Source organism: Cryptococcus neoformans (genome assembly GCF_000091045.1).
Source record: "Cryptococcus neoformans var. neoformans JEC21 chromosome 3 sequence".
In the NCBI taxonomy this organism is placed as follows: Eukaryota; Fungi; Basidiomycota; class Tremellomycetes; order Tremellales; family Cryptococcaceae; genus Cryptococcus; species Cryptococcus deneoformans.
The window spans coordinates 87,725-100,000 of NC_006685.1; the positions used below are offsets into that span (position 1 = coordinate 87,725).

The 12,276-nt window shown below is 47.9% G+C and overlaps 5 protein-coding genes across 5 annotated transcripts; 1 reads left to right on the top strand and 4 right to left on the bottom strand.

Annotated features, from left to right (window-relative positions):
* Window positions 1-381: 381 nt before the first annotated feature.
* CNC00300 (hypothetical protein) lies at window positions 382-4,576 on the bottom strand. The gene is made up of 15 exons (XM_024656650.1): window positions 4,035-4,576; window positions 3,814-3,985; window positions 3,699-3,765; window positions 3,344-3,646; window positions 2,778-3,292; window positions 2,445-2,726; window positions 2,287-2,387; window positions 2,191-2,236; window positions 2,067-2,138; window positions 1,948-2,015; window positions 1,663-1,892; window positions 1,446-1,606; window positions 907-1,390; window positions 795-853; window positions 382-725 (listed from the first exon to the last, which is right to left on the bottom strand). The coding sequence occupies exons 1-15, from the start codon at window positions 4,381-4,383 to the stop codon at window positions 629-631; spliced, it is 3,006 nt and encodes a 1,001-aa protein (XP_024512354.1). The 5' UTR covers window positions 4,384-4,576; the 3' UTR covers window positions 382-628.
* A 306-nt stretch (window positions 4,577-4,882) lies between these two features.
* Window positions 4,883-5,749, top strand: CNC00310 (Hmp1 protein, putative). Its single transcript, XM_569409.2, has 4 exons — window positions 4,883-5,047; window positions 5,107-5,279; window positions 5,341-5,465; window positions 5,527-5,749. Exons 1-4 carry the CDS (start codon window positions 5,009-5,011, stop codon window positions 5,532-5,534), a joined length of 345 nt encoding a protein of 114 aa, XP_569409.1. The 5' UTR covers window positions 4,883-5,008; the 3' UTR covers window positions 5,535-5,749.
* CNC00320 (hypothetical protein) lies at window positions 5,720-8,816 on the bottom strand. The gene is made up of 4 exons (XM_024656651.1): window positions 8,302-8,816; window positions 7,812-8,208; window positions 7,498-7,751; window positions 5,720-7,447 (listed from the first exon to the last, which is right to left on the bottom strand). Exons 1-4 carry the CDS (start codon window positions 8,374-8,376, stop codon window positions 5,921-5,923), a joined length of 2,253 nt encoding a protein of 750 aa, XP_024512496.1. The 5' UTR covers window positions 8,377-8,816; the 3' UTR covers window positions 5,720-5,920.
* Window positions 8,817-8,868: 52 nt separating this feature from the next.
* Window positions 8,869-11,105, bottom strand: CNC00325 (hypothetical protein). The gene is made up of 4 exons (XM_024658916.1): window positions 10,047-11,105; window positions 9,786-9,988; window positions 9,076-9,567; window positions 8,869-8,985 (listed from the first exon to the last, which is right to left on the bottom strand). Exons 2-3 carry the CDS (start codon window positions 9,939-9,941, stop codon window positions 9,406-9,408), a joined length of 318 nt encoding a protein of 105 aa, XP_024514256.1. The 5' UTR covers window positions 9,942-9,988; window positions 10,047-11,105; the 3' UTR covers window positions 8,869-8,985; window positions 9,076-9,405.
* Window positions 11,106-11,461: 356 nt separating this feature from the next.
* On the bottom strand, window positions 11,462-12,261 carry CNC00330 (bud site selection-related protein, putative). Its single transcript, XM_569411.2, has 4 exons — window positions 12,180-12,261; window positions 11,966-12,119; window positions 11,838-11,911; window positions 11,462-11,781 (listed from the first exon to the last, which is right to left on the bottom strand). The coding sequence occupies exons 1-4, from the start codon at window positions 12,200-12,202 to the stop codon at window positions 11,610-11,612; spliced, it is 423 nt and encodes a 140-aa protein (XP_569411.1). The 5' UTR covers window positions 12,203-12,261; the 3' UTR covers window positions 11,462-11,609.
* Window positions 12,262-12,276: the final 15 nt, after the last annotated feature.

The following is a 12,276-nucleotide window of genomic DNA, read 5'->3' on the forward strand; positions in this document are numbered from 1 at the left end:
GTTACTACTGTGATATATGTGCTACATGTGCTACATAATTTAATATGACATAGAGGGTGGACAATAACGCCGTCGTTTTTGTAAGTACGTAGATTAGATTAGATTAAGCAAAGAAGAAGAAGAAGGTGCCTCGCTGCTTTATCCAAGTTTCTCGCTTCTCTCAATAAATAATATTCCTACTACCCTTCTTGTAGGATCCCAGCGGCTGGTCAAGTCTTCGGTACGGGCCAATACGAGAGATCACCGAGCCGTAACAATTCCTTGTCCCTGGAGGGCTTATTAGCTTACATCAGATTACAATTTTCGGCCACAGAAACGAGCGGAAGATGAAAATGCTGTAACTAAATAGACACAACATGCCTTCGTTAAAAACGCATCATCTCGCATCTCACATCTTACATATTAGATCCTAGAGGAATAATGAAAGGCAAAACTCTACCTCTCGCTGTGGAAAGGTGAACACTCTTTCGTCTTTATCTCTTCCCGAAGATGGGCCTCTCTCTTCTGCTTCCTGGCATAACGCAGACCCTAAGTTACAAGATCACGGTACATCTACAACACACGACAGTCTGATAGCACCCTTTTAAGGCTACTCTTCCTACACTACCAACAGATATACAATTCCTGATCACCATGCCTCTGTACCCACATCGCCAGAATCTGGGAGTGTAAACTGGTACAATCCGCTGGTCTGAGAGTTGGAGGGCATGAACATGTTTGCCAGTCTGCAAAAGGCGACAATGGTTAGCGAATATACTAGATGTCTATAGTGAAGCCGAATATATAGGACGTACTCGACAGGTAAGAAGAGGGAGTCTGACCCATCGACTGGTAAGCCAAGATCTGTGGCATTCTACGCTTCGTAGTTAGCACTAACCAAACCATCACGAAGATAAATACACCCACCCCATCCTGGAGCCACACTGGCAAAGAGCTCGGACTAAGCTCCGTCGGCCAATCAAACCCTTCCAAACCCATCATACCCCATAGGCCCCCATCTCCTTCCGTCCCAGTAAAACCTGTAGCCCCCATACCATTACTCGCATTCTCTCCTTCTCCACCTACTTCCATGTTATGATTTTCCATCTGAGGTAGACTCAAAAAGTTTTGGAAACTTCCTTCCACATCGTTCAGTTGGCCGTTCACGTTCAGAGCAGTCATAGACAGTCCGCTTAGTCCGTGGACAGCTCCTGCGGCTGCTGAAGCTGCCGTACGCGGGGTTCCGGGTATGGTGGACATGGCACCGGTTGTGCGGCGGAAGTTGGAAAGCATGAGACGGAGGGTGAGCGCGTATCGCTCAGCGAAGCATTCGGCCGATAAGCAGTGTGCAAGTTCAGATACTTGGCTGACGAGGAGAGGGATGGAGAGAGATGTTGGGTAGAGGATCGCACTATGACATTTATCAACATCTGACGAACCAAGTCATTTAAGTAATGAAGGCTTACACTTTTAGTAGGAAGACAGCTGCAAATGCAACTGACACAAGCTGGTCGTGGGTGGCATATTTTAAATGCTTCCTAAAATTATCGGATCTCAAGAAAATTTCAAGACACCTCCACGCGCAGTCTTTGGCATGAAAAGCTAGTTCCTTTTGTTCATGCGATAACTACACCGGGGTTTAATCAGCTTTTTTTCACTAATGCAACACCCTATTTCACTTACCTTATCCCAAGAACAACCTCGGAGAGCCATGCAGACTGTCCACAGCTCCGCATAAACCCTCTCCGTCTCCAGCAATTTTACCACCACACTCTCATCGTCATATCGGCGTTTGTGAATACAGTACCACTCTTGATGCCACGCTTGAAGTTCTGCAAGTTTGCTCTTGACAAATGATATGGTAGGTGCGTCTGTACTACCATGAAGAGGCGTGAGATGCTCGAGAATAGTGACTAAGAGGTCGTGCATGTAAGTGTTGGTCATACCAGACAGAGAAGAGTGGCATACTTCTGATGTTGACCAATTCTACGCCAGCGATTAATCGCACGTCCGTATCGGATGCCATTGGGTGATCCCTATAAATCAATCAGTATCCTAGCCAAGTCTCAAATACAGCTACGACTTACAAAAGCTCCCTGGCCTTCCTTACCGAGGAATCATCGCGTAATAATATTGGTTTACCTGTCCCAAGGCTAACTCTGTAAGGCTGTCAGTTAGGTTTACGGTAAAACCATTCGAGAACAGACTGACAAGTGCTCATGCATGTAGCAATTTAACCAGATTCTCGCCGACACGACTGTCTCCACGTTAGATCAAGATCAAGTAGTAGTGTTAGAGGAAACTCACCTAAATCCCGTTCTTCAGCTTCTGTTCTCCCGTCCTCCTTATTTGCCAACTTGTCCAAAGCCCTATGGATGTTAATATCCAACCCCATTCTTAAAGCGTGTCTAAATCAATCAAGTCAGTTCACCAAGTACGCCTGACTGTAACAGCTCAGGACTGACCCGCAAGGCAACCATCCATTTTGACTCCAAAGACTCAATATCAACATCGCCATCACCGCCTCCTTTCTCACTATCGGTCCGAACAATGTGCTTCTCGCGATACCCTGCGCTTCCTCTAAACATCGATGAAATGTCTCATCCACTGGCCCATTACCTGCTCTGATTTTGGCCGCTACGGCGAGAAGACCGTTGGTGGAGAATGGTGTGCGCTCGATATAAGTCTCAAATGTGTCGTAAGACTTGTCCCACAGTGGTACAAAGTAATGGCAGCCAGAGAAGAATCTGGCAATGACTCATTCAGCGGCTTTCCCCGTGCGTAGAAAAGGTACTCACATATCCCAAAGCTCCCTGGCCTCTTTCTCTGAAACTAAACCTTTGGTGACCACATCTGGGAACGGGTTCCTTGGAGTTGGATCCGGTCTAGTCTTCTTTCGAACTCTCAAATGAATATTCTGTCCATCAATAGTCACTCTCTTCCTTTTCCTACTTCTTCCTCTATCTTCATCATCCTCACCGTTCAACTTCCACTGCCTTTCAGCTCCTCCTTTGGCTTCACCTTCCCCTCTCCGAGAATCTTCATCACTTCCATCCGACCGGACTTCCTGACTCGTCGACTTCCCTTTTTCACCTTCATCATCTTTATCAACCAGAGCAGCTGCTTGATCTGCGGCATTCGCAAGCGCCTGTAACGCCTGGATAGGTGCTGTGAGGGTTTCATGCGGTAAAGCGCTAGAGTACTCGTCGCGGGATCGGCTGGAAGAAGATGACCGGGAAGAGTGACGGGAGCGTGATGGTGAAGGCGGAGCTGAAGGTAGAGGGATGATCCCGTAAGTACCGAAACGATGGTTCTGCATGTCATTAGCGATATTTCAGTACATTATGGGAGGGGATGACCATACTGGAGGTGCAAATCCTGGCAAAGGAGGAAACTCTTTCACAGACTTGACCCTGTTCATCGTCGAGTTCGATATACCTCGACCGCTAGCAGTATTTTGAGGTGAACGAGGTCTATCCGACTGTGCGTGATCCCTAACACTAGACATTCCAGCACCATCATGGAAGGTCTGAGGCGGAGATACTGAGGCGAATATGGTCGAAGGTGGTACACCAGTAGAAGGGGTATTGTGCGAAAGGAATGACGGATGTCCTGTGGGCGTTAATAGAGATTGAGTTTGAGGAAGCAATGTGAGGATTTGTTGAAGCTACGGGATTAATTAGTATGTGTCACCATACGGATGGTCAAGCCATATATACCGTGGTTTGCATTTGCGTTTGTCCGCTTGAAAGGGTCTCCACCATCTTCTCCAGACTAGTTATCCGACTACTCGCGGTGAGTTGATGCATGTGGCTGCTTTTGGAATTAACTTACTTTTCAGCTTCGTTTGGATGATCGGCCACCGCACTGCTATTCGTCCTGGCTCGCGTTCCGTTTTTTTCTGCCGGCTTCTCGAATACACATTGTGTGCCGTTCATGAGACATCGTCGACATGATGTCTCTTTGCCAGCGGGATCCCATTCACATCTATTTTTGCCCCGTCGACCTACATCCGTAGATAAGAGCATGTTATTCAGAGGGTCTGGCTCACTTACAAGCCATGCAAGCTCTACTTCCTCTCTTGGCCGTAGGGCCGGAGCTAGGAAATACGCTCGGCTGCAATGACTGTTGCTGCTGAGGGGGCTGTTGTGCCGACGCTTGAGGTTGGCTCAACCCTTTTATGTCGTTTTCATGCTCCCATGGCCTGTCAAGCTTTCGGGCAGGTCTTTCGTCTACCGGACTCGCCCCAGTCCACGAGGAGGAATATGCGCTGTTTCCCCGGCCATAGATGTCACTGGTCGATGCTGTCCTGCTAGAACTAGCCTCCAGACCTGGGGCTATCCGAACCGGGTTGTACTGTTGGTACTGGGAGTGCCGAGTGTAGTCGACGGAATATGGGTCCATTGTACGGCTTGTAGGAATCCCTTTGTTTGACTTTGAGAATGCGAGTCTCAAGCACCACTATCTCCTTCTCATATTTGTGATGGGAGTAATCAATCACCTGGCTGTTCGTTCGCCCGCGCCTTTTACAACTCAAAAAGACTGTGCACGACTCCGGTTCCCAACGGTCCGACGAAGGCCCGGCACAATCTTGCTCCTTTTCTCCGGTAAAGTTGCAAGTCAACAAGCGAGAAAAGGGGCGGCGACGGGACCAAATCACCGAAGCAAAATCACGGAAGCAAAATCAAGCGGCGGGGTCAATCGGGTAGGAAATGATGACGGCAGATCTCACATTATGTACGTCATGGTTATCAGTGGCAAATGACAGGCACGTAGTGGAATTCTGATATGACGTCACATGGGAGAGCAGGAAGGCGAAGAGTCGTGCAGCAGTGTTGGGTCTACGCTGAGAGCTATGAACGCTAGTCGATTATTATTATTGCGTCTTCTTGCGGAGGAGATCCCCGGTCCTCGCAGCACTCAATGATATATAAGCGCATTGTTGATTCGATTTCTTCTTCTCCCACAACAGCACATTTTCCAACTTCTTTGACTCGAACAACCAACGACCAAACACAACTTATCCACCATGTCTAACCCTAACGAGCCCTCCAAGACCAACGGTCAGGTATGTCTCTCTCCCCCCTTTGTCACGCCAGCTACCAATTCACTGACTCTTCACTTCAGCTTAACTCTCTTATCGGTACCGGCAAGACCCTCGTCGGTAACGCCATTGAGACCGCCTACTCTACTGTCGGTGGCTCTACTGAATCTTCTTCTTGGACCACTGCCGGTCAGAAGCAGCACGACAAGGGAGAGGCTGAGATTTCTGCTGCCAAAACCCAGGGATACGTTGAAGGGTGAGTCTTTTCTTCACTGATTGACATAGTTGTGACTCTCGCTGACTTGACATGTGCGTAGTGTCGGAGACCGACTTGAGGGCAAGAAAGACTCTGTCGTGGGTGCTATCACCGGCGACAAGACTCAACAGGCCTCTGGTAATGTCCAGCACGATAAAGGTGAGACCCAGATGGACATCAACAAGTGTAAGTGCTCTCAATAGGTTCATAATTCGTCAACTTTGATATTAACGCGACGTACTTGCAGCCTCATAAGATGTCGGAAGAGTGATTGCCGTTAAATATTGTAGTTAAGTAACGACATTGTATGCAGAGATTTAGCAATCGCGTATTGGCAGGAAACATTGGTTGAAGACCTTAATCGCATCACCTGAAACGGTGCCCATAATACAAGAATAAAAATATGTCGCTGATCACTTGATTATCTGACCATTTTAGACCTTCAACCAAATGCATTGATTCAATCCTAGTATATATAATATATATCTACGCGCAAAGCTACTGATACAGAGATTATACGACAAGACACCTGATGATAATAACTACCCAAAAAACGACTATATATGGCCCCTTTATCAATATCCATATGATCTTGACCTTCCTCTCTAGACCATTTTTTAATAAACCACCGTCTATAAATTTCAAAACGGTCCTCCAGGTGTCCCAAAATCAATCTTTGGCTGGGCCCACATACCCACGGGGATATCCCCAAACCTCGTATCATTATACCTCTCTGTTCCTAACAATGTTCTATGCCCGGGGGTAACTACTTCATCAACCTTCCTCCATCTCCTCCTCTCTGCTGTAACGCCCGCAGACGTCCCAGTGCCTGCACTTGGTCCTGCCTCTCTTTCCTCTGCTGCAGGATCTTCCGTCACATCAGGCAGCGTATCCGTCTGTAGTGGGTCGTCGGCGTAATCAATAGAGTCAAGAGACGCGCCTTCTAAACCAAACATTGCGATGCGCATATAGTCTGCCGAAGCGGACCGGACCTGCGGAGCAACTTCAGTAGGGATGATCGTACTGGGTAGGGGGGAAGCGTGGCGGGATGAAGACGCAGAAACGGATCGACCATAGGAAGAACGATACATTGCAGAGGCAGACCGAGGACGGGGAGGTGGAGATTGGGTGAAAGCCCGGCTAGGGACCGCAGGTCGTTCAGATCCGGCGCGAGAGCCGCGGGAAATGAGAGCAGGGGGGGCAAGAAGGGAGTGCTGGCCAAGGAGAGAAGGCGTAGTAGATTGATTGGGTTGTGATATGGATCTTCGTACGAGTTTTGGCGAGCCTGAGCTAGGTGATCCAGTCACTCCCACCCCGAGCCCTGGATGGGGCTTGACGACTGGGAAGCGAAGCTGACCAGCAGGAGACATATGTTGCACAGGGGGTGAAGGAGCCAGTTCTTCGCCTTCATCAATCCTCTCAAGCTCTGTCACTGCTGACAGAGAGATGCCTTCCCCCGTTCTGCTGGGAGCCTGTCCTGATGTTGGAGTTGACGTTGACGCTTCGGCCTGGATGTCCTCATCAGAACGATCGGGTGTTGATCCATGCAAGCTAAGCAACGTTCTCCCGGGAGTCAATCTTGAACCCAGTGCCGTTCCCTCTAAAGACGGACTCATGCTCATTATAGGTGGCTCTGGCGTGGTAGCGAACTCGGGCGTTCGTTCATTTATGAAAGGTGTTCTAAGCGGTGTACCTGTGCGCGAACCGAATTCTGGTGCACGCCATTCCAAAGGAAGTCGCGGTGTTTGAGAGTTATCAGGGATAACTCCCTGACGGGAAGGGGATGGAGTCCGAGGTAAGATGCTAACAGGTCGCGATGCGGATGTAGAAGATGAACCAGCAGCCGGAGGAGGGGCAAAGAAGTCTGGAGGAAAAGATGAAGGAGCTTTGCGAGATGAAGGTGCGCGCGGCTGGCCGGAAGTTTCATTTGACACACGACCAGTTACAGAGGCGGATGTGGATGGTTCTCCTCGTCCGCTGTGTCGCACCCTCTTAACTTCTGCGTCCTCACTTTCCGACCGATACTCGAAGGGTAAACGACGTTTGCCCAAGCTGGAGAAAGGGAGAGATACAGATCGATGATGAGACTGAGATAAACCAGCTGCACCAGGCATGCGTGGACCACTAGAAGGCCCAGGAAGTTGCGGAAACGGCCGCGGTGTGCGAATCTGTGGATTGTCAACTTGGATAGACAGAGCATCGATGACGAATAACATACTCTTTCTGCCCGTTCCAATTCTTCGCACTTTAATCTAACTTCCGTAACTTCCTTTCTTAACCGTTCAACTTCATCACCTAACAGCTTCTCAACGTTCTCAAGGCGGGTATGCCACTTCGTGTCATTCTCAGATATTAAAGCTTGTACTTCTGCAATACTTATTGTGGGGGGCTGCGGTATCTGCTGTTGTGGTTGAGGTGTTAGCGATGATTGTGGCGTTGGTATTGGTGGTCGATGGGTGAGTGATGATAATTCTATAGATTATACAGTTGTTAGTAGTGACATGAGATCCCGGGCACGAACGATCCATGTACCTTGCCTTTCATCTACTGCTACTTCCTCCTGTACACTTGAAGGAGCTTCGACTTCGCGTTCTTCCCTTCTACTCCTCCCTGCAGGCTTTATATGTTCCGTTGAAGCTGTTCTCGCCCCCCCTGCAGTTCCAGACCCAATCCTTGTCCCCGTTCTTGTCCCCACATCAGGTGCTTTTCTCTTCACTCCTGCCGTCTGTCTAGAAGTGGCTGTTTTGGCAGGCAACGGCCTGTACAGTCTCTCGGGTTTGGGTGCTGTGGTCGTCTTGGTAGCGGCTTGAGATAATTGAGAACCGGTAGGTTGCGGGAAGGCTTCACGATAGGCGGGAGATGTAAAGTACTCGACAAGAGTATCGATCAATGTCGCATTTGTGCCATTTGCCCCTTTCAGATTGTGTAGCTACACATCAAAGGTACTTTAGCATCACGTACACTAGAAAATAGCACGATGGCAAAGCTCCGCACCTGTCCACGTAAACAGACAAAAACATACCTTGTAGAGTGTTTGAAGATCCGCTCGTCTCAGAGACTTGAGCTCTTCACGCGTATACGGTCTCGTATTCGCCATCTTTCAGAAATTATTTGAATGATGGCGATGAAAGTATGGGAACTTCAAATAGTGTTCGATGACGAGGCAAAATAGTGTCGAAGTTAAGGGCGTGTTGTTCGTCTTCAGCTTCAGGCTGTAATAACCTCTGTTTTCTAAGCTTTCCTACAGTCTCCTTCTCCTCTAAGACTTATTGCCACTGTTTTGAGGGCAAACAGTGGACGGATGCCAAACATAAACCAATACGATGGTGAAGCACAGCGTTGAGTCGTTTGCTGACAAAGTTCGAAGGCGAAAAGTCGAGTCTGTTGTATGCTTGTGAACACGACCTTTTTACAATCGCACCTTGGTTGCCCCTGGCGGAGATGGATGCCGGTTCGGTCTGCGATTCGATAATGAGAAGTGTAGACACAGTGAGATGAAGGATGGATGTTTATGGGAAAACGTTCGTTGTTATTGTTGTTTTTGTTTACCCCTCGTCGTCGACCCCCCCCGCGGACCCGACAAACATTACACGACGATTTCATCCGCGAATAGACGCTTACGTAAACTAAATGTTGTGCGCCGATGTCTTTTGGCATTTAAATAATTAAGTTCTTTTATTATACATTTCTTGTTCTTCTGTTCAAGCTTTAAATGCAGTGAGGGAACAAGGGTCAGCAGAAGAATCCATAATGAGGAACAGAATGGTATTGCGAATAGGGAAGAGATCAGACGCACATGAAAGGGAAAATATCTACCAATGTGAGCGCCATATGTTATGATTGATAGTGTGGGGGGAGGAAAAGCACAGCTCGATGAGAAATGAAAAGAAGCACGTATATAAAGGGTAGAGCACGAATGACGATAAATAAACTATTGGGCAACGAAATTACAAAGATGTTAGGAACGACTTCTTGGTTGGGGATCCTTCCTCATAAGACTTCTTTCTTATTTGACTTCTGATTGTCGATCCTCCGGAACCCGCTCGTCGCTCTCGAAGACCCCGCCCATCAATTACAATGCAGGTATAAACAATATAGTTTGTGTCCTTCGAGGATGAATTGTGTTCTAGTCTTCCGTAACACTAATCCAAGCTTCTTCCGTCCCTTTCCTCTTCCAAAGCTGGACCCACCCGTGTGTAGTCATGTGTTCCAATACCTCATCAACTACGGCCGTGCGTAGGTCGTAATCCTCTCGAAGCTCGGCAATGAAATCACCTAAAGCCATCATCTGGAGGAATAATGCGGTAAGAGTAGGATACGACGAGGGTTGGAGGATGAAATTACGTTGTGGTGGATGGTCATGAGATGAAGAAGGACGGCAAGGAAACAAGTCAGCAGTCTTCCTCAACCGCATATTCACAACATGTGCATTGAAAACTGTTTTCATTCTTCCCTTTTTTGATTCCTGCCCAATCTTGGCAATTCCAAACCGAAACTCACCTTACAGTCCTGGCTAGCCAACAAATCCAGCGCCTCACCAGCTAGTGTTGGTACACTCATCTTCTCTTCATCCGTTGGTGGAGGGGAAGAAGAAGAAGGAGGGCTGTGTTCAAAATACCCAGAATCGAGAGATGGCATAGTACGGAGTTTGGTGCGTTGCATCGTATCTGCCGAAAAGGCGGTAATGTGCGTGGAAGATTGTATACGCTCTGGCGAAAAACAGCGTTTTTAGTAGTCGATTAGACGATAGACAAAGAGAATGCTTACATGTAGATATATAATCTTTTACTCTGGTTCGGTACAGATACTGGCTCAAAAGGTATCGAGTGGCCAGAACAGAAAAAAGACAGTGAGGGGTGGAACTTTTTCGAAGGAAAGAGAACGAAACAAACGCGACTAAGCTAGAACAATTGAAGAACCGGGTGAAACGGCTTGGGAAACAGCCAGCTATACGAGTAGCAAAATGAATGAGACTTTAGGTATGTATACAACCTGATCAACAATTATTGGGTAAAAATGAGAAATACGAAATCAAGAGGATGGAATTGATAGAGAGATATGGTAAATGTAAAGACAACAGTACCAACCTCAAGTAGGACAGCAGGCAAGCAGCAAGCAATAGTGCACTTGTTCAGGATGTCGGACGGACCTCAAAGGCTAGACAACAGAACAACAGGGGAAGTGTTTTTCGTTGTGGACTGACAGGCGGTAAAGGCAGGTTCTCGGGGTTTCCACAAGTTTTGTGGTGAAGTCTCGTCGGGTTTCGAACCAGCTCCCATCAGATGGCCTGCGACGAGCTATTACTTCTCCTCTTTCCTTTTTGTTTGATCGCTTCTGAAGAGCTTGTTTTTTTCGGCCCTTGCTTGTTGAGCCTCATGTTCTTACAATTGGGCAGCATTGTGGGGACGCAGCTCTTGGACCTCAAGAAGCTTGCGTGTCTTCATTGCCGAAGGACTCGCCTCGTGATTCGACATGACTCCTGCGTGAGTCGGGGACTATTATATGGTGCACTACTCCCGTTTGATGTGTGAGTAACACATCCAATTTACGGTGACAACCCTTTCAAAGGGAAGGCAGTATGGGGGATCGAGGAAAGTGTGGTGAGGGATGTGGCGTTTTGGGCCTCGTGTTTGGTTCAAAGCAAAATCCATTGATCACCAGACTACCATCTGGCAATCAGTACTTTCGAATCTGCAGCATTATTGCGCCAGATAGAGAAAGAAGACCGAGTATGGAGAAATAACCGAACGTCGATCACTATGCAGGACATAAGGCAAAGGCGCAAACCAATGAAGCTTTATGACCCACTAGAGTCAGGTGTCAAACATGTCGAGTCTTGTAGAAAACAAAAAACCAAAGAATAAATGATGATGGCTGCGTCGCGCGTAGCTCGGAATGCTAAACATACGGCGCATCATCGACCGATATTTGATCGTTCCGGCCGGCATTTTTTGTCAGCTTCCTTCCGTTGAAACTTCGAGCACAATCATTTTCGAGATGGGAAGGTCGGGTATCGTGTCGTTGAATACGGAATACCAAACAAGACGTTAGTCAGTTTACCGTCAAAAGGCTGTTTACTGCTATAGTCCCTTGTCCGTAGTTCAGTTGTCAGCCTCTTGCTCCATAAATCGTCAGCCTGAAACTCAAAAATAAAATTAAAAAAGGTAGAGAGTCAAAAGAACAGCCATCTAAACATAACATGATGCCATCATCTAGTATACAACATAGAACGGTGGCACTTCCCTGTCCACCTGGAGACCACCTTCCCCACGGCCGTAACGCCAGTCACCACTTTTCGTCTCTCTCAAAAGTCCTTCCTGGAAGGCTGGCTTAAGCTTGAGGTTGAGCAACAATCGAAGGACCGGCAGCACTGCTGTTTATTCCATCGAAGCGCTTGATAACATCCTCTACACCACGTTGTTTGTTGTCGGTTCCCAAGCCAGCAGCTCGCTCAGACTCGTCAACAGTGTAAGCGCCCTCTTTGAGCTCCTTCAATCGGCGCCTAGAGAAGAACTGATGAGTTCAAAATAATGATGGTTGGGAAAGGAAAGTGCGTACTTGTGAACCTTGCTCTTCAAGTGTGACTGGAGGGCAACAGCGGTCTCACAGTACTTGGAGCATTCGACGCAGTACTGGAGTCACATCAGCACACCTACCTTTACATCCTCAAGGTAACCGAAACTTACGTGTTGACCCAGTCCAGGCTTGTCCTCATCAATAGGCTGCTTCTCAAGCCTGTTTCTGTTCTGGGGACGCAAGTCTGTTTCGATTTGGTCGAGATCCTTTACTCGAGCACGGGTACGAGCAGCACGGTGCACGTCTCGACGGGCGTGATGGGTCCTACAGAGATATTAGGCCAAAGTTTAAAAGCCATTGAAGACGCTGTATACCGAGACATACCTGGAACGTCTTAATCTACCCATGTCGGCTTGTGGAGTGTTAATAAGGTGTCAAAGCTCGAAAGTTGCAACACGAAATAGCCATCGGCGGACGGCGA

Coding starts and splice junctions, on each gene's coding strand:
- CNC00300 (XM_024656650.1), bottom strand. CDS start 4,383: ATGGACCCATATTCCGTCGACTACACTCGGCACTCCCAGTACCAACAG. Junction 3,766..3,813: donor CATCCAAACGAAGCTGAAAA/GTAAGTTAATTC, acceptor CACCGCGAGTAG/TCGGATAACTAGTCTGGAGA. Junction 3,647..3,698: donor AAACGCAAATGCAAACCACG/GTATATATGGCT, acceptor TTAATCCCGTAG/CTTCAACAAATCCTCACATT.
- CNC00310 (XM_569409.2), top strand. CDS start 5,009: ATGTCTAACCCTAACGAGCCCTCCAAGACCAACGGTCAG. Junction 5,048..5,106: donor CCTCCAAGACCAACGGTCAG/GTATGTCTCTCT, acceptor TCTTCACTTCAG/CTTAACTCTCTTATCGGTAC. Junction 5,280..5,340: donor ACCCAGGGATACGTTGAAGG/GTGAGTCTTTTC, acceptor ACATGTGCGTAG/TGTCGGAGACCGACTTGAGG.
- CNC00320 (XM_024656651.1), bottom strand. CDS start 8,376: ATGGCGAATACGAGACCGTATACGCGTGAAGAGCTCAAGTCTCTGAGA. Junction 8,209..8,301: donor ATCTTCAAACACTCTACAAG/GTATGTTTTTGT, acceptor TTTGATGTGTAG/CTACACAATCTGAAAGGGGC. Junction 7,448..7,497: donor AATTGGAACGGGCAGAAAGA/GTATGTTATTCG, acceptor GACAATCCACAG/ATTCGCACACCGCGGCCGTT.
- CNC00325 (XM_024658916.1), bottom strand. CDS start 9,941: ATGCAACGCACCAAACTCCGTACTATGCCATCTCTCGATTCTGGGTAT. Junction 9,568..9,785: donor ATTTGTTGGCTAGCCAGGAC/TGTAAGGTGAGT, acceptor TTATTCCTCCAG/ATGATGGCTTTAGGTGATTT.
- CNC00330 (XM_569411.2), bottom strand. CDS start 12,202: ATGGGTAGATTAAGACGTTCCAG. Junction 12,120..12,179: donor GGTAGATTAAGACGTTCCAG/GTATGTCTCGGT, acceptor ATATCTCTGTAG/GACCCATCACGCCCGTCGAG. Junction 11,912..11,965: donor AGCCTGGACTGGGTCAACAC/GTAAGTTTCGGT, acceptor ATGTGACTCCAG/TACTGCGTCGAATGCTCCAA.